This window comes from Rhincodon typus, chromosome 19 (genome assembly GCF_021869965.1).
Source record: "Rhincodon typus isolate 14 chromosome 19, sRhiTyp1.1, whole genome shotgun sequence".
Classification (NCBI taxonomy): Eukaryota; Metazoa; Chordata; class Chondrichthyes; order Orectolobiformes; family Rhincodontidae; genus Rhincodon; species Rhincodon typus.
The window spans coordinates 33,235,817-33,261,647 of NC_063350.1; the positions used below are offsets into that span (position 1 = coordinate 33,235,817).

The 25,831-nt window shown below is 37.8% G+C and overlaps 1 protein-coding gene across 3 annotated transcripts in view; it reads left to right on the forward strand.

The window, feature by feature from the left end:
* Nucleotides 1–25,831, forward strand: part of gmeb2 (glucocorticoid modulatory element binding protein 2) — a 51,283-nt gene that overhangs the window by 19,136 nt on the left and 6,316 nt on the right. For all 3 annotated transcript variants that reach the window (XM_020519009.2, XM_048608274.1, XM_048608275.1), the window contains 6 exons: nt 1,624–1,715; nt 9,478–9,608; nt 10,176–10,279; nt 15,890–16,047; nt 23,371–23,442; nt 24,144–24,281. In XM_020519009.2, coding sequence (XP_020374598.1) covers nt 1,624–1,715; nt 9,478–9,608; nt 10,176–10,279; nt 15,890–16,047; nt 23,371–23,442; nt 24,144–24,281 — 695 coding nt within the window. The remainder of the gene's footprint in view (nt 1–1,623; nt 1,716–9,477; nt 9,609–10,175; nt 10,280–15,889; nt 16,048–23,370; nt 23,443–24,143; nt 24,282–25,831) is intronic.

The following is a 25,831-nucleotide window of genomic DNA, read 5'->3' on the forward strand; positions in this document are numbered from 1 at the left end:
ATCTTGATGTGTCAATGGAAAATGAGACAGGAGTGCACTGTCTCTCCACTTACTTTTCCAATGGAATGTCCACTTGCATCATTTACATGAACATGGCTTTTAACTAAGATTTGTGTGTGATCATCATGCAGCAAAAATGAGTTTGTACTATTTTATGTATGTGAAAATATGTAGCAAAAAGCCCAGTTTCCTGGTTCCTGTCTATTTCCTATAACACCAGCAGAATTTCAAAATATTGAGGTTTAGGTATCATTAATATTTATGTTATTGAAAGCAATGCACTCTTGCTGTCTGGATTATTTTAGTCATTTGTTTTGGGAGCAACAATGCTTCCAGCAAATAAATACTGTCAGCCATACTCAGAGGGCACTGTAGAGTAACTTGGACTGTGTGCTTTTCAAAGAATGTACGTTGTAAATCAAAGTATTGAAAATGTATCGAGACACCTCAGAGTGAAATATGTTTGGAGAATGATAAAAGATCCTTTTCTGTGTATAAGGAAAGGCATTACTATGTGGCTGGCTGGGCTATACTGCATATATTACACACCCTTTATATCTGTTTCATTTTCTGTAATTTCCAATTGGAACTATTTGCTCTTGAACTATATACCTGACATAGAATGTGTTCTGAAAATATTAAGATTGTCACAGTCAAGTTGAATGGAGCTTGCTGTCTTAGATATGTTAAATTTTCTTACAATAGCTGTAATATTCAAACCATAATGTTTTTCTATTGTTTTGTGTACAAATGTTATGAATAAAATACATGATTAGAAAAGAAATTACTCAATAAATCAACATGTTATCAGTTATTTAAAATAATATAGATTTATAGCCTCATATAATATTGTTTATGGTTCATATTTGGCTCAACTGGTATTATGTGAAGGTTCTGTTAAGTAAAAGAGTGCATCAAATTGATTGTTTTATAAAGCTATATATACTGTTATAAGGCTTTGACACATGATGAAAATATCTTTAATTATGAGATGGTTGGTGATTATGCTTGTAAAATTGCTGTTTTAATTTCACATAGCAGTCATGTTTAAAACATTTTCCGAGATACCGTAAGTCCAAATTTTGTATCATTTGAGAAAAGCTTGTGTCAAGTGGTAATTATTAAACCAATTTTGTAATGCTGTTTTGGGGTCAACTTGTTGAAGATTTCAGCTCTGGGAAAGTTTTGCCAATGTTGACAATGCTTATCAAACTGAGGCATTTATAGTTGTGGTGTGGTACAGCCCAGCCAGCTAAGTAGTAATGCCTCCCCTTTATAGCAGAGAGAAAAAAATCTTTATTGCACTAAGTTGACTGAGTTTGGAGAAGGACTTCAGACCTGAAGGCACGGCAATACCCAGGCCTCCTGTGGTAAAATTTAATGATAAAAATATAACACTTTGAAATTAGCCATATTGTGTTACATTTATTTAAAATGATCATTAATTCATCTTTTACATCTAAAAGAACGGATAAATTAAATGGAACATTTTTGGAATTCTGTATTGGCCATTAGGTACAGGTTATTACATTTTACATAAATGACATTTTTATTCATGATATTAACATTTGGTTGGTTGTAGTACTCAAATACTTACAACATTCTTTGTTTCTGACTGAGAAGTGGAGGATTAAGTGACGATAGTATGGACTCTGTCAACACCCCTGGAACCTATTCATCTTCCTCCACACTGATCCAGAAAGGTGATATTATTGGTAAGTGGAAAAACTGAATTCAATGAGTAATGGATAATAACATATTGCAGCAATAATTTTGATTTAAACTTAATAATCTATTTTATCTACTCTCACTGTTAAGAGTTGGTATTGTAAATGTAGATCTGAATGATATTAGTGAAGGAAGGGCTAAATTAGAGTTGTATCTTTTATGATGAGGGATAAACTTGCATTCCTCTGAAAAAAACCTCAAAACTTCAAAATTTTGAATACCTGCTGCTTCTGAGGGACACTGCAATTTATAAAACAATATTTTTAAATATTTCATCTGGATTTTAGCTTAGCAGTTGTTCAAACTTGGTGTTTCACTTGTTAAATCCTGATTTACCTGTGTGTTAGCTGGAGTCCAAGAGCTTCAATTCCTGATATGCCTTGGGACTGCTGTTGCATTTGTGGCATGGAACAGGCATGGATGATCTTCTGAGCATTCCAGGTACTTTGGTGGTCTTTGCAGGGACAATAGTGTATATGCATATGATGGTGTGAAAATCTGACCAAAGGTTTCATGTCAGCATGAACAGCCATGCCATGTGACATGTTGGAATCAGGGAAAAGAACCTCCAGGCAGCAGCAGTAGTTAGCAAGTTTCAGACACTCAGGGTTGAGGAGCTGAGAAGGTGGTGGAAGGTCAATGGCTGTGTTGGAGAGAAGGAACAGCCAAAGACAGTGACTCCATTTTGTTAAAGTGCCGTAATTGGCTCTGAGGAGTCATTCAAGTTCTAGGAACTATTTCATAGCCGAGAGTGGAAGTAATATAAGCCCAAAAGCAGTATTTGTTTGGTACGGCTGAGAAATATTAGAGCATGGAGAAACCCTGGGTAGTGCCAAAGAGCTGGAATTGTGCCAGTGAGGAGTAAATGGACCTTAGCCTCAGGAGTCCCATGGAACACAGACTCGGGAAAGAGATTGAATTACTAGGATGTGCTCAGTCATTGAGGTAGTCCATGATGGAATAACTTTTGTAAGTCCTTCTGAAGTTATGTCTTTGAAAATGTAAAATTAGAATTTCTTCTAGGGACATAAAGTTGAAGTGAGATTTACTGTCTGTAGTATCATTACCATCTGGATGGGTTGCTGAGTAAACTGAGGAGTCTCTCTTGGTACATCTGCTGTTTAATGTCTTCTGAGGGGTGTTTGACCACGATTTGTGTTAAACCATTTTATCTCATGTTAGTTGTAGATTTCCGAGTATAAATTGTTTACATGTTGTAGTTTATTTTAATGGGGAGTTGGTTAGCTCACTTGGCTAGATGGCTTGCTTACAGTGCAAAGGGATGCCGGCAGCATGAGTTTAATTCCCACACCAGCTGAGGTTACCATGAAAGGCTCTCCTTCTCAACCTGTCCCCTCGCTAGAGACATGGTGACCCTCAGGTTAAACCGCCACCAGTTGTCTCTGTCGGATGAGAGACGAGGCTTTGGTCTGGTAACGCTATAGTGACTTTACCTTTACTTCTGGATTATTTTACCTTTCTAACTTGATGAAGTTTATTTTGCTTGTTCACAATCATAAAATCTTCTGGGTACTGGTCCATTGCCAGCTCATAATAAAATTTGTCGTCTCATTTGGGTTGTACTAACTCTTATTCAATTGTTTACATATTGAGTCAAGTACTTGCATTCTGTGTAAAAGAGATTGACAACTGTTTTAATTCTTCTGATTAAGTAATTCTGCATAACTTATTTCTCAATTGAATATTCACTGGAGTTTCATTATTATCACCCAAGGAATTGAAATGGCGAAGAATACAGAATTTCACTCTGGTTTGTAATGAGTCTTTGAGCATGTCTTGTACAGAAACCTAGCATTCTGTGAAAATTGCAACATTGTAACATTCAGAGGTACAAAGAATTCCAAAGTTGCTAGCTGGCAATATTCTGTTCTGCGCTGTGCCAGGGGTGGGCTTGTTGCAACATTTTTAAGATTGCTTGGACTATTTCTGGTGTCACAAACGGTTGACCATCGAAGGGGTAGACGCCACATTAGGAGGACTCATTTTAATTGTCCTGCAGGGAAGGAGTCAAGAGCAGTAGGATGGATCTGTGCTGTTGGAACAAACTTTGGGTGAAGTTCTAGGAATTAATAAGCAGCCAAGAAATAGAGTCAGCACTTAGATGTCCTGGGGAGCTGTGAAAGTGGAAAGGTCACTGGCTGTAGTTCTGGGGAAGTTATCCGGGTTTTGGAAGAAGCCTGCATGCATTAATACTTAAGTGCAGTTGAGAATGTGGTTGTTGTAAAGACCATAAACCATATTTGTTTCGATGCAGCATGATGGACCATATGACCTCCTTTTACTTGATAACACTTCTGTGATTTTGTTAATGTATCTGAGCAAGATTAGAACTTAGGGAAGGCCCAAGGAAAGTTTTTAGGCCGGTGAAACTGCCTGTTAGCAAAAAAATCATAAAGAATAGGAGCAACAACTGGCCATTTGGCCCATTGAGTTTGCTCGCCATTCAGTATAAAGATGAATGATCCTGTATTTTACAACTGTACTTCTGCTCTTTCCCCATGCCCCTTGAAGCGTTGAAAAGCTGGAGTTGCATCAGTGTTTCAGTAGTGGAGTGCAGTTTTGGAGCCAAGGTGAGTGAACCCAGGACTGGAAGGTGATGCAGTCCATGCTGGCGGCACGGTGGCTCAGTGGTTAGCACTGCTGCCTCACAGCGCCAGGAGCCCGGGTTCAGTTCCACCCTTGGGTGACTGTCTGTGTGGAGTTTGTATGTTCTCCCCGTGTGTACGTGGTTTTCCTCCGAGTGCTCCGGTTTCCTCCCACAGTCCAAAAATGTGTAGGCTAGGTGGATTGGCCATGCTAAATTGCCTATAGTGTTCAGGGATGAGTAGATTGGGCGGGTTATAGGGGCATGGATCTGGGTGGGATGCTCTGAGCATCGGGTTGGTGAGGGCCTATTTCCACTCTGTAGGATTCTATGATGGAACTGCTCTTAAAACGAATGATCAACAAAAATGAGGAATTGTAATCACTTGTAAAATTTAATTGTGACACATTGTGTCATAAATGTCTGGTGGGAGTTACTGAGTGATCTGTGGGATCTGTCATGATCATACTTGCTCTGTAATGTCTGCTGTGGGGTGTTTTATCGTAGTATATTACCTATGTTTATCACATCAAATTTCACTGTTTAGTGGTAGAAATATGGTGCACATGTATTGTAGATTGCATTACAGTTTCTAGATTGTATATTAAAGTATTTGTTCTTTGGTAAAAACCATGAAATGTTGTGACTTTATTCTCTTAGTAAATATCCTCTTTTGCCTTCATTTAAAAAATAGCATTATTGGTCCCTAACCAGATTATAACATAGTTTGGTTGATTGTGTCTGGAAATGTAGCATAAAGTTGGTGGTCTGGTCTGGAATCATAACAGATGTAATTTCCTGGTTTTAAATATTGGGATACCAAAGGGAACTTATGTACATATTTGCGATTTTAAAATCTTAGAAGCAGTAGTAGATGTACTTTATACTGCAATACTCTTGCATAAGAGGAAATTAGGTTATCAAATGACATGGCTGTCATCATGGGCAGTCAGCTAATCCGAACTGCAGTCTCCCATCACTTAGTGACTTGATTTCATTAGGTACTTTAGGAAAGGAACACCACTGATTAATCAAACAATTGTTCAACATAATTATTATTCCTACAGCTTTGATAATGAAAATAGATTAACCACACAATACTGGGATTAATAATGGCACTGTAGTAAAACTGCTACTAAAATTTGGGCATTTCATTCACCACAGATGTTTTCTGAAGAAAATATTTTTGAAGCAATGGAAATTTTAGTTTTAGCTTGGTTTCCAACTAATATTGGTGTCTTTATAATTTTGTGAAACATATTTTCCCTATATAGTAAAACCACATTGTGCTGTAGAAACATTTATTTGTCTTGCATTTTTTTTACTGTGCAGTACAAAGTGGGTATTCACTTGTTGGTATCCCTTCTGTTTTGATGCATGGAATGGTGCATGATGAAAACTCTTCAATCTTCATTACTTTGTTGGTTGCTTGGCTAAAATAAATGGTTTTCAGAGTTTTTTAAAAAACAGCTAAAATATAGGACAGGTACCAGGAGAAAGAAAGAAAATAAACAGTTTGAATTTAATAGAATATCAACAAATAATATTTATAAAAAATGGTTTGAATTAGAAAAACAAAATATTGACAATGAGACAGGGAGCGACAAAGCAAATGCAACAATGTTAATAAGAAAGCTTACCTTTTTCTCGCACAGACACACATGAAATAGAGAGATTCCAGTTTTTATTACTGTCTTAAGTGTTTTATTAGTGTCAAATTGCATAAACAGAAAACATCAGAGATTATTAGCCTATTGTAATAGCTGGTAATGGTAGGGTTATGTGATGAAAGTACTTGCCTCATAAAGGTAGATTATATACAGTTGCTAATGAGGACTGAAAAGTGGAGCTTTTCTTTGAATTTTGAAATGCTGTCATTTTCTCTTTGAATAGATTTCCAAGAGAGTTGTGTGTACTAAGCTTACCTTCATAATCCTGTTTAAATAACTTATTACATACAATATCCTATGAGGGAGTTCATTTAATCACACTCGAACATTATCGTCTGATTAAATAATTTTTCTTATGGCTTATAGCTTCCAAGATCATGTTGAAAAAGGAATATATAGATATAAATATGTTTGTAGATTTCTATAATTAACTTTTTCCCTTGTATAATGTGTGTGGTGTTATATCTCTTTCCTTCAGTAATCGGTTTAGAAGCAGTACTCAGAATTATCGTGAACTGCAACTCTCCTTGGGAGACAGTAATTCTTTGACAATTGGAGCATAGTAAGTCTAGAATGACTTCAAACTCTTCATAAGCAATATGAAAACTAAAACCGTTCCAACCATAATCAGGTTATTTTCCATTTCAGTGTGAAGTCCTGTTATTGAGGAGTCATTTTATTTATTAAGCTAACAGTACTTTTTCTGAAACTCATGAGAAATAATTGTTCTTAAGGTGGAAGTAATGCTGCACTTTTTGGTGGATCATGTTTCTGAGCAGTCAGGGTTCATATATTTGTTCTCTTTTTTTTCTTATATTTACCTGTAATACTAGATGCAACCTGAACGATGTGATAGTACCCTTTTTTAAAGTGTGGTCTATTGATCCTAACCTTAACTGATATATTAGGATTTTGCCATTAAAAAGTCTTAAATCAAAACATCAATATTTTATAGGTAAAATCAGTATGCCTACATTTTCATAATGGGAAACACCTATTTATTGACTATAATGGCTCCCACCAGTGGTGACATTGTGGCGTGTTGCCCTAGATTCATTTACTATTTTTTTTAAAACTCAAAATTTGGTCTTTTTCCTGTAAATTTAGCAGAGCTAGAAACATGATTTTCATCTTTATCATCTGCTGAATACTGATCTCATTGCCTGTTTCTTTAGCTGCCCAACTTCGGATCTCAAATTATGACATCCATATGACTGCCTTTTCTATTTTCCAAAGTAACACGTTGGTTGTACACCAAATTTTGGTATTCAACTCGACACTTTTGCCCCCACCAACCATTTTGATACCCAGACAACATGAAAAATCTCCTCTTGTCCTCTTCCTCCCCATATTACCATCCCTGATTTCTAAATTTATGTTGTCCCTGTGATCTCTGTTGTGCCTGTGACCTCTGATCTTTAAACCCGCATCCTCCTTAGTATTTCATCCTGTGATTTTATTTATTAGGGGAGGCAAAACATTCCTGAACTTTTAAAGTGTATAAATTCTTTATAAACCATTAAACAGATAATGGTTATTACAAAACAAATGTGTTACACTAAATTCTAAGTAATGTTACAAAGCAGAGTCTTTTAATCTCAAATATTGAACAGACTTTCATTTTATTTTAATTTCTTTTTATTTTGATGGAAGAATCAGGCATAGGGGCACCAATCACCTAAAAAGAATTCTATGCATATCGTTAGCTTTTTAGCTGTTAATGCAAACTAAGAGGCGATTTTCTGACGTAAGAGCATTAAAAAGGCTTTTTGTATTTTGATTCACCCTTTACATGTCCACAGGCAGCACACTGAAATCTTCAACAGGTAAAATAGTCACAGTCGCACAGATGATAAAACGATATCATTCAACTCATCTTGAGCCATGTTACACAATAACTAGAAATATATTAAAATGTTGAACTACAGTATTTAAATAACTTATGTAATCTATATCTTGCTTGCAATGCCTTGTGCAGTGTGATCAGAGAGGCTTCATTAATCATCTGGTTTTCGTACAGGCTGCACAACAAATCTACACTCTTGCCTGGTACTTTAGTTAGGAATTTAGATGTAGTTGTTGTATACACTAGCCCAGATACTCTTAAAATATAAAGGGAGGGTGTGAGTGGATCTATGCTCAAAATCCCCAAACTGCCTTAGAAAATCCATTCACTGGGCTGACAAATCAGGGAAACGTTGCCACCCATATATAGAATAGAACGGAAGGGTGAGAAGACATTCCTGCAATTGCAGACTAGTTCTCTTCCGTGTATGCTGCTGATGGGTTCATTGTGAATCTGTTGGCTTGGGAGAGAAGCAGTCTGTAATTAGAGAATTTGTGGTGAGTGGCAGCACTGTACCAGGCTGGAGGAAGCAGAGTTGGGAACAGAAAGTGAGGCTGGTGAACAAGTTCAGCAAGAGTAGGGAGAAAGGGTTCGGTACAGTGGACCTGGGGGCTAGGTGGATCGTTGCATTGAGGCTGCAAAACGGGGAGTAAAAAGCTGTGAAAGGAAATGAGAGCCTGCAAAAAGGAGGAAGTGCCTGCAGAAGGTGGAAGGGTCAGAAAGAGAGAGACGGGGTTTGCAAAGGGTGGAAAAAAAAATCTAGAAGTGGGGTGCAAGAAGGTAAAATAAAGCTTTTCAACAAAGAATACTCAACTGGGAGCAGAGGATCTGAAATAATGGATTCCTTGCAAATTAACATGGAGTCTTTGGATAAAAGCTGCAATAGATCAAGTGATCTATATGTGCAGTGTATGTATAATTATACAAATTATTATTGAATAGTTTATTCCATTAAAAGTTGGCTTTATGTATTATCATATCTAAAAAACATCTTGCAAACTATCAATTACCTCAGGTTCAGTGGTTGTGTCGGAGACAAACATGCAATGGTTTAACTGTGACCTCACCAGTCTGCAGGAAGCATGTTTAGGATGACAGCTTTTTGTGTGTGGAAGTGTGTTTTTAAAAAAAAAAAAAAATTGTTACTCATTTATGCCTGTTGTCTTTAGCCAATTTAAATACAGTAGTGTCTAGGAATTTAATGCTTTCTTTGTGAATTGTTGCTTTAAGTTGGATGGAGCAGTGATGATTATTGGAGATAGTGATGCTTCTGTAATTCTGCTTCTGTGTATCAAATCCCCCCATATTAACACAAATACAAAAGTTCACTAAATGACTAATTGCTCTTATGAAGGAATTAGCATGACTGAGAAAGGAGCCGCTAAAAACCAAAAATTTGTCCCTGAAAATAAAAAAAGTAAACCTTTGAAGAATTCCCAAAAGGAACCCTTGGGGCAGTTTGAGAGGTGCGTAAAAGGAATACGTTCAGTCCTGCACTGACCAATGCAGGCCGAGTCAGAGCTGAACCAAATTTTTTTATCTGAAGTGATCTCTATTTTTCTCTCTATGGGGGTAACATTGTCCATGGTTTCAGAAATTTGAAATGTTTATTTGCTTGCTCTTTGTAGAGGTAAAAATTGCTGAAGAGGGAGATAATATAGAGCCAGAAATAATTTATCCTATAACCTGTGGAGAAAGTAAAGCTAACCTCATTTGGAAAAAGTTTGTTTGTCCTGGTATCAACATAAAGTGTGTTCAGGTGAGTGAACTGTTCTTGCTGTTTGATTAGAAATTTTTTGTAATAAAGTGCTGGGTAAAGAGAAAATTACACTACTTTTTTGCTGAAACTGGCAAATAGTTGACTTTAGAATAAGTGATTATGGCAGCTTTGAAGCACCAGTTGGCAGTCTGTAGAATCACCTCAGAGATGCTTTCCACATCTCCTACCTGCCTTATTTTGTGTTTCCAGCAATTTAGTGCCTTCTCACAGAGGGAGTAAAAAGCTAGTGAAAATACATCACTGTATCATTAGTGCATGCCTTATTTCATTTAGGTATTTGTGGGATCTTCTTTCTACTGTTCTTATTAGATCTCAGCAGTTTATGTATCATCTTGCACAAACTGGTCACACCTAATGGTAGGGAAAACAGGTGGAATGTGACACAAGAAAAGGAAGTAAATTATTTTGGGGAGACTCGTTCTACAGTACATTAGTGAAATTGTTACAGCATGAAAGCAGGCCATTTGGCTCGTGTATGTTTGTGCTGTCTCTTCTGCAAAAAGAATCGAATATTTAACGCCCTGTAACTATTGTTTTTCTTTTCAGTTTGACAATCAACTTATAAGCCCCAAAGAATTTGTGAATCTAGCTGGAAAATCTACATTGAAAGACTGGAAGAGAGCTATCCGTTTGAATGGTGTGATGCTGAGGTTTGAGATACACTATTACTATTTAACAAAAAGTTACCAGTATTTGATAAAAAGTTGGATTTGCAATATCAGTGTAAATCAAAATTTAAACAAGAATAAACATGTTTTCCTGATCAATCTTAAAATAGAGCTACTTTGCGTGGGGAATATGATGATATTGAAATCTAGGACTAAATATACCATATTTCTAATTGCAAAGATTTGATGAGAAAAAGATCAGTCTCAGTAACATTTGAACTTTGGGGTCTATATAACCGTTAGTATTACATATTGACGTTTGTGACATTGTGTACAGTCGTGGTGGATTTCAGTAAAGAGGTTAGTGCACACTCTGTGAAAGAATGCAGAGTATGCAGATCATGACGTGACTTCAGCACAGGCATTTCGGAACTCCGTTTTCCAACTAGCACCCTCTTAACCTCTCAGACTTATCCCCGCCTAAAAGAATATGAAGGACCCCTCACCAGCACTTTTTAAAGGGATTTTCAGTGTCTTAAAGGTTTGTTTGTAGTTAATTTCTTCTGCTTCCTATTACAATTATACATGTTTTTACTGCTTTCTGCAATTTAAAATCTTAAGAGTCGACAGGGAATGGTGTGAGAGGTGCTGAAGTACTTTTTGCCGACTTAAGGCTTCTACACAATCTGGCTTTTTGCATTTGCAGCCTTTTCTTTTGGAATACAGGATCTCTGGTAGAAAAATAAACCACTCAGAGCAAAGCATGTTGCTAGAAGAGGGAGAGGAGGAGGGCAAGTGCTTTCAGCAAGAAGCAAGATTTGCCTAGGAAGCGCGGGGTGGGCGTTGGTGTTATTCTCGCACCTGAAAATCAACAACAGCCAATGTCTGAGATGCCTTGCATCTGTTTCACACTTTTGCAACAATTAATGGTGGTCATTATGGTCACCGTTACTGAAACTATCTTTACATTCCAGATTTTATTAGTTGAACCTGCCATGGTGGGATTTGAACCTGTGTCCCCAGGTTCTGGGCTTCTGGATTATTAGTCGGGTGCCATTACCACTACAACATCATTTCCTTTCTTTTCATTCGTTCAAGGGATGTGAGCATCCGTGCTTGATTACCATTATTGCCCATTACTAGTTGCCCTTGAGAAGATGGTAGTGAGCAGCCTTCTTGAATTGCTGCAGTCAGTTTGGTGTGGATACCCATACAATGCTGTAAGGTTAGGAGTTTGGGATTTTTACCGAGTGAAAATGAAGGAACAGTGATATACTTCCAAGTCAGGATGCTAAGTAGCCTAGAGGGGAGTTTTCAGATGGAGATGTTCCCATATATTTGCTGCCCATGCCATCTAGATAGCAGTGGCCATGGTTTGAAAGGAGCTTGATGAATTTTTGAGCTTCTTGAGTGTTTTTGGAGCTGCACTCATCCAGAGAAGTGAGAAGTATTGCATCATACTCCTTTCTTTGCCTTGTAGCTGGTGAAGAGGCATTGGGGAAACAGGAGGTTAGTTACTTACTACAGGATACCTAGCATCTGACTTACTCTTGTAACCACAATTTTTGTACAGCTAGTCCAGTTCAGTTTCTGGTCAGTGGTAACCCCAGAATGATGTTAGTGGGGAATTTGGCGATGGTAATGCCATTAGAAAGGGACAGTTGTTTGGTTCTCCACTTGGAAGTGGTCATTGCCTGGCATTTGTATGGCATGAATATTGATTGCCACATATCAGTCCAAACATGGATATTGTCCAATTTGTGCTGCATTTAGGCATAGACTGCTTCAGTCACCAAGGTCAGTGATGAAGCACCTGAAAATGTTTGGACTTAAGATGCTATCCTGAGGAACCTCTGCATAAATTTTCTGGACCTGAGATGACTGACCTCAACAGACCTCCTTTGAGTTAAATATGAGTCCAACCTGTGGAGCATTTCCTGATTCAGATTGATTAGAATTTTTCGCTGACTTCTCGATACTGCAGTTGTTCAAATATGGCTTTAATGTCAAGGGTAGTCACTGTCATTGCACTTCTGGAATTCAGCTGTTTTGTCCATTGTGAACCAAAGCTAAAATTGAAGTTGGACCCTGACTGGACCCAAACTTGAGTGCCAGTGAGCAGTAAAGCAAGTGCTGCTTGATAGCACTGCTGATGACCTCTTCCTTCATTTTACTGATGATTGAGAGTAAACTGATGGGCAGTAATTGATCAGGTTAGATTTATCCTACATTTTGTGCATGGGGCATACTTGGCCTGACAACCACTCCAGTTTTAGCAGCACTATGTTATGAGAATCCATTCAAATTGACTGTTGATGCCAGTGATGCTAGTTGGTATGAGTACAGTTTCACTACAAGAAGTTGAAATGGGCATTGAATGACCTGTCAGTTACTTTTTGGAGACAGAATTATTCAATTATGGAGAGAGAGAGAGATATTGACTTTTGTGTTCTCACCTTATTCCATTGAAATTTGCTGACAACACTAAACAGATGTCAGTTTCTTTGAGCCCAATCCCTTGATTTATTTGTTTTGGAGAAAATTCAGGTTTCTCTGTTGGAGTTTAATGCTCTTCCTGTACAATTTAAAAATCATTCATGTTGGTGGGGAAAAGAGATATTGTGGTGGTGGACTGTTTGTCAAGAGCACATATGAAGGAAACCAAATACTGTGATCCAGTTGGACTTGTATAAAGTTTGTTGTAATGAAACTCATTATTTAATGTCAATATGTTATTATTGTTAATGTAATGTGGAAGTAGTGTTAAAGAACTTTTTAATGGAAAATAAAAATGCCTCTTAAGGATGCATTTGTATTCTTCGGAGAATGGGAAAGATATAAAATGTGTGTAATGTATATGCGCTAATTTTTTTGAGGTTGGATTTCAACATAGTGGCATACAAGTGTTGGCGACTTTGTGAAGGGTTTTCTTTTTTGAAAAAAGGTACACAGTCCTTCTGGAACAATGACCTAATTTAGTGTATGCCAGAGAGCAGGTGTCTGCAAACCCTAGAGTGGTATGTTTGCAACAAATAGAGTAAACATGGAGTTTTCAACTAAGAAATCGGAATTTTTTTAGGGTAGTTTTGAGGGAATCTGGAGAAGAACAAAGTATAATTTCTCTCCTAGAAACAAGCTTTTCAGAGCAGCTCAGGGAATAGATTACCTAAGCAGAAGTTTACTTTGTGCAGCTTTCAGACCAAAAACCATTGTGTGAAATTTTGTTTATCAGAAGCTGAGAAGATTCAAGCAGTCAGTTTTGTGGCTATTTGTGTAAGTTCACAGAAAAAAAAAGTTTGGGTGAATCTATTAAGTTGAACTTAATTGATAGTGAGTTAATTTCTCCAAATGGATGATGTTGAAAATATGTTCAAAACATTTTTGCTGTTTAATTTAACATTTTTTCTGAATTGTCTTCTCTATTAGATAGCATGGTTTTTATTTCTTTCTTCTTTTGTGGTGCAATGCTGCTGTAGCTAAAGGGACTCTGCAGTCTCGTGTGACTGTATTTCAATGACAGATCTGTTTTTAAATTTTTTAAATGGCCAATAAAACCATGTTTCATTCTGTCATCCTACTTGCCCATCAGCTTGGAACAAACTCATTGAAAATATCAAAAAGAAATATTTATCCCTTTTACCCCAACAGTAAAATCATAGAATAGAATCCCTACAGTGCAGATTTAGGGTATTTGGCCCATCAAGTCTGCATCAACCTTCCAAAGAACATTACACCCAGACCCACCTCCCAATCTTATCCCTCTTTTACCATGGCTAATCCGCCTAGCCTGCACATCTCTGGACACTATGGGCAATTTAGCATGCCAGTCTTACCTAACCTGCACATCCTTGGACTGTGGGAGGAACCTGGGAGAAACCCATGTAGACATGGCGAGAACGTCTGTCTGGAGTTTGCACAATCGCCTAAGGCTAGAATTGAACCTGGGTCCCTGATGCTGTGAGGCAGCAGTGCTAACAACTGTGCCACTGTACCGCCAACTCAACCTTCAACTTAAAGCCTCAATGAAGGGTCATCCATATTTCCATGCTAAAGCTTCTTGTTTACCTTTGCTTCCTTTTCAGCAGATTTCTATGCATTCATTAGGTTCTGTTTTTTTCAGTAAATGTGGAATATTGAAACAGGCTTCTAAGTCAGCCCACTTTTATTGCTGAACCTGAATTCCTTAAACTCATGTCTTTCACAGCCTTTTAGAATATCTTCTCTGACAATGCTATAGCCTTCTGCTTCTGGAGTATTCTTCTGATCAACTTGAGACTTTTTCCCAACCCTGCCCTAACTGTTTTTAGAGACACATACTACCAGACCCTCTGCTGTTATACACTTCTGATTTATCTGAATTAACTGGTTTCTGGTTCCTCTCTCTGCTTTATAAATGTCAAGTCAGCAAAAGTCTTAGCACTTATTCCCCAAGTGGCATGCTAGTCATTTAGATTGTTGGATGTTGGAGAGTAGAATTAGATTTGAAGTTACCATGATCTACTCAGGATTCTGCTTCCTGCTGATCACAATGTTGGCATTGGCTGTTTGCACATTGGGAAGCTATGTTTCATTCATGAATGTCAAAACATGCAAGCATGCGGCTCCTTTCCAGTTTTTTATTTCTCCTATTGTGCATCATCTTCTTCAGTAATGGGAGAAATGGATGTTGGTGAATGACATGCATATGCTAGGTTTATGTGGTTGTCATGGCTGAACAGCTGTAAGTGTGTAGGAAGTGTGAGAATTGGATCAAAGGCTTGCAATGTGCTTAATGTATGAGGGCGAGGTGAAGGACATGAATCAACCCGATAGTTCTGATTCTAAGAGATTGTCCCTAGTATTGAGCAGGGAGATGATATAAGCAGTGGCTGAGGTTAGTGATAGGATATAGTAGATTGAAGATACTTTCACTACCCTTGACCGCTCACGTGAGTTTTTAAATTTTTTACAGTGTACAGGTTTTTGGGGCCAAACTCTAAATATGGGCATCTATTGTTCTGTTTCCACTGTCTTTTAATTAAGTGTATGGGGGGCCTCATTGGTCACTGTGAGTAAAGGACATCTCTCCCTATTTTCATCTCTTTCTTCTCTTCTGTGCCGTTTCTGAAAACATTAGTAGTACACACACATGAACACCCATATACATGGTCAGTCTCCTCCCTTCTGTTCCTTGATCAGTCATTGCTACTTGTTGCATCATATACTGTTCCCAGTTACCTCCAGCAATCACAATGCATCTTCCCTTTCACAGCTGTTGGTGAGCTATAACTGGTATCAGCAAGCCATAATTGTGGGTCTGTGCTGATGCTGGAAAACAGCGCTGCCTGCATGTACAAGTCATTCTAAAGAGCAGCCAATGCTAAGTTGTATGCTGCTTGAAATATATTTGGAGAATATGCCTTAGTCTACTTCAATAAGGGACAGATTTAAAAAAAGGTAACTATCACGCTGTCTTGAACTTAGGAGGTGGGAGAGAAACAACGGTTGTTTAGCTGCACTTCCATCCCCTGTTGTCTGTAACAATAGTGATAGACTATAGTCAATACTAATAGGGGATGTTGTCACTTTAGATGTTTCTGGTTGATAATGCATATGTATAATTTTCACATGCAACTCATTAACTAAATTTGTTTTACTTTTACTTCACTAAAGAAAAATCATGGATTCTGGAGAATTGGATTTCTACCAACATAGTAAAGTGTGTTCCAATACATGTCGTAGTACAAAAATTGATCTTTCCAGTGCCAGGTCATCTTTGAGCAGTCAGCAATCAACCGAGTACATCCCAGTGACTCCTGCTATAGCTGATGGTAACACATTTTCTTTATTAATATCTATGCAGTTTTTGTATGCTGACCGTCAAATTGGATGGGAGATGCTTTCTGCTTAAAAGAAGCTATTTATGTTTTACTGGCACTCCTGGAGTAATCTAAATTGATTATGAAGAGAAAAAGATGAGTGAAGACTAATGTAGGACCCTTACAGTTAGAAACAGGGGAAGATATAATGGAAAACAAAGAGATTGCAGATGAATTCAATACATATTTTGGTCATGACTTCACAAAGGAGGACACAGATAACATCACAAAAAAATGTTGGGGACCCAAAGGTTGAATGAGAGGGAGGAACTGAAGGAAACAGTACCAGTATTGTAGAGTATACACTACATAAATGGTGTTGGAGAAAGTGATGGGTTTAAAGGATGATATCTCCCCAGGACCTGATGATCTACATTTCAGAGTTGTTAAGGAAGTGACTGTAGAAGTAGCGGATGCATTGGTGGTCATCTTTCAAGATTTTAGTGACTCTGGAACAGTTCCTATGGATTGGAGGGTATTTACCGTATCCTCACTGTTTAAAAGAGGAGGTAGAGTGAAATGGAATTATAGACCTATTAGTCTGACATCAGTATTGAGGAAAATGCTCGGGGTCACTATAAAAGATTTAATAGAGAAGCACTTGGAAAACAGTGACAGCATCGGAAGATGTCCGAATGGATTTGCAAAAGGGAAATCATCTTTGATAGATCTACTAGAATCTTTTGAGGATGTAAATCGTGGAGTTGATAAGGGGGAGCCAGTGCATGTGGCTTACTTGGACTTTCAGAAAGCTTTAAGACAATTACACATTAAGAGAAAAGCTTTTAAAATTAAATTGCTTGAGATTTGGGGAATGTATACTGAAATGGATAGAGAGTTAGATGGCAGACAGAAACAGAGAGTAGAAATAAACAGCTATTTTGTCCAAGTGGCAGGCAGTGACTAATGGGGTACTGCAGCGACCAGTGGTTGGATGCCAGCTATTCACAGTATGTTATTGATTTGGATGAGGGAACTAAATGTAATATCTCCAAGTTTGCCGATAAGACAAAGCTGGGTGGGAGGTTGAACTGTAGGGAGGATACAGGAATGCTTCAGTTTAATACGGATAAGTTGAGTGAGTAGACAAATACATGTCAGATAAAGTACAATGTGGATGAATGTGGGGTTATCCACTTTGTTAGCAAAAACAGGAGGGCAGATTATTATCTGATTGCACCTCCACCTTCCCAATTTATTGACCACGAGACTCGGGTGACCTTGGACACTGGTCACAGAATGAATAAACATGCAGCTGCAGCAGGTGATTTTCATAGCAAGAGGATTTGAGTACAAGAGCAGGGATATCTTGCTGAAATTGTATAGGGCCTTGTTAGTATAACTGTTGGAATATCGTATGCAGTTTTGGTCTACTTATCTGGGAAATGATGTTCTAACCATGGAGAGAGCGCAGTGAAGGTTTATCAGACTGATTTTGGAATGGCAGGACTGCTGTATGAAGAGAAACTTGATCTGTTAGAACTATATTCATTGTAGTTTAAAAGAATAGAGCCGGTGTGGGGTGTTGAAGATCCCATTGAAACTTATTTAATTCAAAGAGGACCAGATAGGTTAAACAGAGGAAGGATGTTCTCAATGATCAGGAAGTCCAGACCAGCAGTCACCATCTAAAGATACAGGGTAGACCAGTTGGCACTGGGATGAGGAGAAATTCCATCACCCAGAAAATGGTGAGTCTATGAAGTTCTGTCACCTATAGTTGTGAGGGCTAAAGAGATCAATGGATATAGGAGAAAGTGAGAACAGGGTACTGAGCTGAATGATCAGCCATGACCATATTGAATGAGGGAGCAGGTTTGAACAACTGAATGGTCTGTTGCTCCTATTTTCTATGATACATATTGGAGACGTTCTCTTTTATTCTGAGATATTCAGTTATGGTCAATCTATGATTATTAAACTGGACATATGTGATCCAGTGACATATTTGAAGCAGGAAAAGACGTCCTTCCAGGATCCTGGTTAAGCTTGTGTCTCACCTTGCACAAAAGAAGACCATTGTGGTTATTGGAAGGGGTTCGTATGCAACAATCATGGACAGCATCCAAGATTGTACTGACAAATGGCAAGTAACATTTACACCAGCCAATGACTCTTTCAAGCAAGAAAGAATCTCATAATTTCCTCTGACACCTAGTGGCATTGCCATATTTGAGGTGCTCACTAACAACAATTACCATTGAACAGAAAATATAATGGACCAGCTATATAAATACTGCGGCTACAATAGCAGGTCAGAGGCTAGAAATTCTATGGTGAATAACTTACCTCCTGTTTCTCCAATGCTTGTCAACCACCTGTGAAACAAGGCACCAATCAGGAATGTGATGGCATACTTGCTACTTGCCTGGGTTGGTGCAGCTCCAACAGCAATGAGGAAGCTTGAAATCATCCAGGGCAAAGCAAAAGTAATTAATTAGGAAGAAAATATTTTGAGGATGTGCTGAGGTGGTCGATAAATCCATGGATAGACGAATCTATTATTTCTGTAACAATTCTTCACCTTCTATGAGAGAACATGAAGTCAAAAAGTTGATGGCCCAAAATAAATAGCACAAGTATTTCTCTCTTGTCAGATTCTGCCAGGCCCGCTGAATGTTAGCAGAATTTTCTGCTGTGAATTGAGATTTCTCGTAACTGCAGTATTTTGTTTTTATTGTTGTAGTACTGAGAGTATTGTGCTGGATTTGAGCCATTTTTGTCAGTGACCTTCAAGATAATAGGCCAAAAAGATCTAGTAATACGTGGCATGGATTTTCCTTTCTCAATGGCTGTTTAAATCTGTTGGGGCTGTTGTCAGCCATTTTTGCTGTTCTGGGGTCATGGGACAGCAGTGGATTGTACCAGTACAAGACAAGGAGAGGTCAAAGACTTCCCTCAAATCTGGCCTCGTCGTGAGGATTCAATTACCCTCTTAATCTGCAGCTCAAATCTTAAGATTGAATGTGCAACATTTTTTGCTACCCTAAAGATAAGAACATTTCATACCAGTTAGTTAATTCTTCTAAGTATTTTTTTTAATCAATCAGTTATAATACTACAAGTAGGTTTTAATTAAGATTCTTCAAGATAATTACAGATGTAGATTCCGAGGTGTTATAGGAGGATGTATATTAATCACTAAAATATTAGAAAGAAATGCTCAAAACTAACTATAACGGACCTTCCTTATCAGTCTTGTTGAGGTAAAAAGTCGCAAGCAACCTCGGAACATAAGTTTCCCACATACCAAAAGGGGACCATTCGGATCATAGCAACAAGATTACTAATTGGATGATGTACTGGGAACCCAATCATAGTTGAACAAGCCAGCACGAATTAATCAATAGTATTCATGGGGAGGGAGTGTGTACCATCATGTTAATGTTACAAGAAAAATGTATAAAAGACATTTTACTTGAAATTGAAGTTAGAGTGTCATTGACTTTTCTTCTGTTCTGAGCTGCAGATTAAGAGGGTAATTGAACCCTCACGTTGAGACCTCTCCTTGTGGTTACTGGTGGAAAACACAAATAAAAATTACCACATTTCTTGAACTCTGTTGTCCCTGAAAAATTATTATTCTCTGTAAAAGACTCGCTCCAACAAAATCTGGCACCAAATCTAGTGAATTTCCAGGTTCCAACACAATGATGAAAGCAAGCAGAGTAAACAGCCAATCACATTGAAGTATTCTCACGCACACCAAACAAAGAATTTAAGAGCACTGACTATCAGTAATTTCAAATTCAATTTTCAGATAGTAAAATTTATTGAATTAAGAGAGAATCTAAAACATTAAAAAACTTCAAATCATTTTAAAAATTATGAAAATGTTTATTATGGAGAAGTTTGACATTTTGTGTGTTTAAAAGTGGTTTTCCAGCACAAATGAGGTTATTTACCAATAATTATGAAATTTTTCCAGCATGTAAAAACCCAATACATCATCCTTCAACCAAGTGTAACTGCATTACACATTTTTATAACAGGACCAACAATATAAAAATTGAAGTTTCATTATTACACTGCTTAGGGATTGCACTTTGGGTAATGGGAGTGGTCCTCAACAGTTCACTTTTTGGCAGAGCAGAGGAACACTGACAGCAACTGCAAATTTGCATTTTACGCTGCCCAAGTCTGTACTCTCAAAGTTGCTATTTGTTTTGTTGCGTAATCATGGTAAACAGATCTGACAGTTTTTGCTGTCATTACCACCACAAAATCTGGGCGCTTTTTTTCTGGTCAAATTCTGGTAAAACAATGATAGGAATATGTCTGTGTTCAGAAAAAAAGAAAAATGTTTGATATCATTGTGGTATACTTGCTAAATCTAAAACTGTGGTATATTAGGTGGCGGCACAGTGGTTAGCACTGCTACCTCACAGCGCCTAGCACTGCTACCTCACAGCGCCAGGGACCCGGGTTCAATTCCACCGTTGGGCGACAGTCTGTGTGGAGTTTGCATATTCTCTGCGTGGGTTTCCTCCCGGTGCTCCAGTTTCCTCCCACAGTCCAAAGATGTGCAGGCTAGGTGGATTGGCCATACTAAATTGCCTGAAGTGTTCAGGGATTTGTACATTAGGTGGGTTACAGGGGGATGGGTTTGGATGGGATGCTCTGAGGGTCGGTGTGGATTTGTTGGGCCGAAGGGCCTGTTTCCACACTGTAGGGATTCTATTCTATGATCAACAATGATGGGTACTTTCATCTTTTTCAGATTATAATGCTGTTGTTTGTAATTTTTTCAGTTTAGTTTCAAATTAAAGATTTTTTTTTCATATGGGCACATACATATTGTTTCAAATCCATTAAAAACGCTTTCAATAACTACCCATTTAAATGACAACAGACACCATCAGAACATAATTTGGCTCCAGTCACATAGATGTAAACTGTGGTTCTATGCAACTCTTCTTAATAGCGACTTGACTTCACTTAAAACTAAACTATCAGATTATGCGTGGGAAGTGACGGATTGTCTTGGAGATGGTTACAATTAAGTGGACGTGCATGAAAGCTGACATAGCAAATACAGAAGTCTGAAATTAATTACACAAGTATAAATTTACAATACCATAGAATTGCAACACAGATAAAGCCACCACTGTTCTTAGTGGGGTTTTGAAAAATAAAAAATTACTTCACAAAGTCTGAAACCATTCACAGAAAGGCTATTATGGTTGATGTTGATCCCTGTTGTAGTTATTTCTGGCTGGATTTTGATATGCCACCTAATACTAGAACAAAAAAAATGAGAAGTTTTAAATATTAAAAAATACGTAGTTACTTATAATCTGTAGTAATGATTAATGAATATTAGACAATTAAGGGTTAATTTAACATTTGTATTTAGAACCCAGAGTTTATTCATTTTGTGCAATAATTATATGTTGGTCCGATATATCCTGAATGTTATGGTGCAGATATTTCCTTAAAAATCATTTTTATTTTACGAATAATACGCTGTTGTAAGAGCTCAGAGCAAGGACTATATTAATATGACTTAGATTAATAAGTGATGATCCATACATTATTTATCTGTACAAATTATACATAGTTAAAAATAGCTTCTTAGCAATGAATGGGGAAAATATTTAGTTTTGGAGAAGCAAAGACACGTTTTATGTGCAGTTTTTTTAGTGAGTTTCATGAAGTCGTCTGCTTCTCCAAACTTTTCCAAACTCATGGTCTCTTTAATCTCTGTTAATGTTCTGTAGAATATAATAAAGTATGGTGTCTCCTGCCCAGCATATATGAGAATTGAAGTTAACCATCACCTACTCATGATGGTGGGGAGAGGGTTGGAGGTTCAAAGTAAAAGTTGTGAAATGTGACTCTAACTTGCCTGTAAGCCATGTTCACTCTTTTTTTATAAGAAAGGGTTATGTGATATTCTTGTCTTGCTTTTGAAGAGAGGAGCATTTCATTAAACCACCCTATTTCCATTCCAGCTCTTACCCCTTAATTGCTGTTTGCCCCACAATCTTTTACTTTTCTATTCCAGTTGGCAATCTAACCCTTATTTCTGCCACGCCCTTTTCTCAAGTTGCTAGAGACAGACCTCAAGGGTTTCAGCTGTGCCTTCTTGCTTGACAGATGACCAGCCTGTGAATCTGGTCGACTGACTTATGGGAAACAGTATATTAAAATTAAAAATTAGGACCTGTCATTAAATTCAACAGAGCCTCCACATAGTCATGATTTCTACTTTTAACCTCCTAGCCTCCATCTGCTGTCATTTCTTTCTGTACTTCTTCATAAATATCTGGTTATGGTCTCAATCCGCAAAAGGTTGAAAGAAGGTCAGATTGAAGATAATTTGTATAAATGAAATGTTACATTTGTGAGAGTGGCAGGGAAGAGTTGGTGCAGAAAAGATTACCATACTTAAGGTCCACATATGAATAAAAACGTTGGATAGCTGTCATGTGCAAATGAATTAAAAGAATTGTGCTGCTCATTGATTCCTGAGACACCCCTTAAGGAAGGTCTGATATCAGGCAGGATTTCTAGAATGTGAATCAAGCTACTGTAGAAAGTGATCCAATATTTAAAAAGTAGCATGCTCACAACAGCCTCAGCGAAGACAGGTTGTCAGGACTCCGGGTGTTGTTTTCCCTTCTCTGCATATGGCTTCAAAGGTAAATAAATGTGCAGGTTTGGCCCCAGAATAAAACTCAACCCCTTCCTGCTACATTAACAATTAAATTTTGTGCAGGAAGTTCCACGGGTTACCTTCTGAACACATGGAGTGGTAAATCAACGGTCATTTAAGGGCCTCAATCCACCTGCGACATCATTATTTGCCACCTTGGCGTGCGCAAAATGTGGCTGCTTTCCTGACAGAGAAACCAGGTGATCTACCTTCTGGTTTGGGGGCCTCCATTTTCCCAAATCTGGTGTATTTGGGCTGCTTAAAGCTACTCCTTCCCTTGCTTCCTTTCCTTCTCCCCTCTTCTCAACCTTGCACCACCCCTCGAAAAACACCACCTGCTGACTGGTGCAGCTCTTCATGGCAGCACAACCTGGGCCTCCAGTGATTCCTTGGTTCCTTGAAGCCACTGCCATTTGATTGGCCTGCTTTGATCCAATAGCTCCCCCAATTCAAGGAAAACATCTATGCATTGAAGAGGAGGAACAGTGAAAGAAAAGGACATTAATAACTATTGCGAGGTTCAGGAGATTTCTTCTGATTCAGTGACTAATAAATATTTTATTTTTCAAAAGAATACCTCAGTACCTAATTCTTAAATTTTTTCCTAACTTTTTCAGTTAATGGTTCACCTGCCTCATCTAGAGTTGAGAGCTGTGAAGACAATTCCGAATGGATTTCGACAATACCAGGTATTGACATTTAATAATTCTGCAAAGCATGCACAGACAGGTTGTCAGTCTATATATTATTGGCATGTAGTAAGCAGGAAAATTTAAGCCTGAATGTAACCTATATTTGATTTTTAAACAGGCAAAACCTACTTTTAAAGGTTGTAAATGTGCATGGTCAAGGCAGTTCCAAACAGTGTGCTGTTATAGCACACATGATGCGTTCTTCAGTGTTCTACAGCAAACCATTTTATCAACTGGCACCTATGGGACCAGGAATGTACCAGTTGATCAAAAATTCTGGTTGATCAAGAGGTCCATGTAGTCAATATAAGAACACACTAAGCAATAGAAACATAATGCAGAGGTTATAGACATGAAATTTATACTTTATTTACAGCATATATCACTTAAATAATAATACTGTATACTTCCCATATTAATATATAAAATTGTTGCTGGTTTATTGAGAGTGTTAGTTCATTAGATGCCAGTTAAAACAAAGTTTGCTATATTTTAACCAGAATTTTAAACCAGTATTTTTAAAAGCAGAGACCTTTGCAGAGAAATAGCTAATCGCTTGGAAGGAAATTGGCTGATATGATGATATGGTATCAGGTTCAGTATAGCATTGGCATAATGATCAAATAGCTGGATTCTGCTACCAAATTCCTGCATTTATTTATTCATCAGTTACGGATTTTTTTTTTATCAAACCAAAGATGATACTTTCTCATTTTGGCGTGGATTAAAAGAAGCAGGGTTATTGGAAGAAGTCATACAGGAGCTTCAGAAAGAGATGCAAAGTACTCTGAAAGGTCTTCAACATAGACTGCATCCGCCTCCTCTTCAAGTTGTTGGTGAGTGCACCTTTTTTATACAGTTTATAAAATATGACCAAGGCGTGATTTCACAAGTCAAATTTTGCTGTTCTTGCACCTGGCTGCAGAGAAAAAAATCAGGTAAGAGGACCAAATTAGGCAATTTTCTTGATTTTCCTTCCATACTTTTCCTTGGCTGATTATTCTCCATAAAAAATACCTTGGTACAGGAAAAAGTAAATCTTACTCTCAGAGACAGTAACAACAGACAGTTTAAGTTTTATTGCCTTTTGTGATGAGCGTTGTGTGTGTATAAGGGATATATATAGTTCGGAGTCCATATTTCAAAATGGAGGTAGATAGGTGTTGGTTATTTCTGCAAAGGGCTTTATTTATTTAAACAACAAGGTCAGCAAGTCCTTCTAGAACAGTTGCCTAAGTACAACATTTGTCAAAAAGCAGGTGACTTAAAGATTCCTGTGGTGTTAATGGAAAGATGTTTATGCTGTTGGGTTTATGATAGATAGGGTAAACTTAAAGACCGTCAGCTTTGCTTTCAGTTTAAAGAAATCTACGATTGAGCAATCTTTTTAAAAATCAGTTTAGAAAGCAATACAGTTCAGAAGCAAGTTTACTTTCATTGCTAGAAGGAGATCAGGGCAGTTCAAGGAATCAGCCAGCTAAACAGAGGGTTTGCTTTGTGAAGTTCCCACACCAGGAGAATTTGGTTAGGAATCTGCAGGTTATTGGATCTGAGAAAGTTAAGGTCCTCAGATTTGTGAAAAGTTGCAATCAGACTTAGAAAGCGCTCATTGAATTATCTCCTCAGTCCACGAGAAAGAAACTGTGGGGAGTCATTTATTAGAAACTTGAAACGTTGAGATGGGGTGAGATTTCTTTGGACTTGTGTCTCTAACGGATAGTATCTTGAAACGAGTTGAAACTTTGCTTTGCTGTGTGATTTAAGATCATTCTAACTGTCTTCTACTTTTGAGGTAGTTTGGTTTGTTGTTTTTTGCATAATAAACATCTGTTGTTAAAGAAAGTCTGCAGTATCATGTGAATACATTTCAGTGGCTAACTAACTGAAAAAGAAGAGATGTGACCTGTTCAGCCAGGTTTCATTCTGGGATTTGACTTGTCCAGGAGTATCATCAACTGGGAGCATAACACTTTTCTGAAATAAACTTATAAGCTTATCTCAGTATTCTTACCATTGCTTCCCCTGACTGAAATAGATTGAAAATTAGTCATTAGATGGATAGAGACACATACAAACCAGATGTTGGGAGAAGGAGCTATCTGCTGGCAAATAGTACTGGAAACTACAAAAGGGATCAAGTCTGCAATATAATGCATATACATGAATGTCAGAAGCATGGTGCTAAAAAGGGAGGTTTTAGCAGTAGGCAACTATGATATGGTAGGAGTATCGGAAACAAGACTGATATTCAAGGATTGCAGTCAAAACATAGAAACGTAGAAGATAGGAACAAGAGTAGACGATTTGATGATTCAAGCCTGCTCCGCTATTCAGTATGATCACGGTTGATCATTGAGCTCAATACTCTAATCTTGCCTTCCTCCCC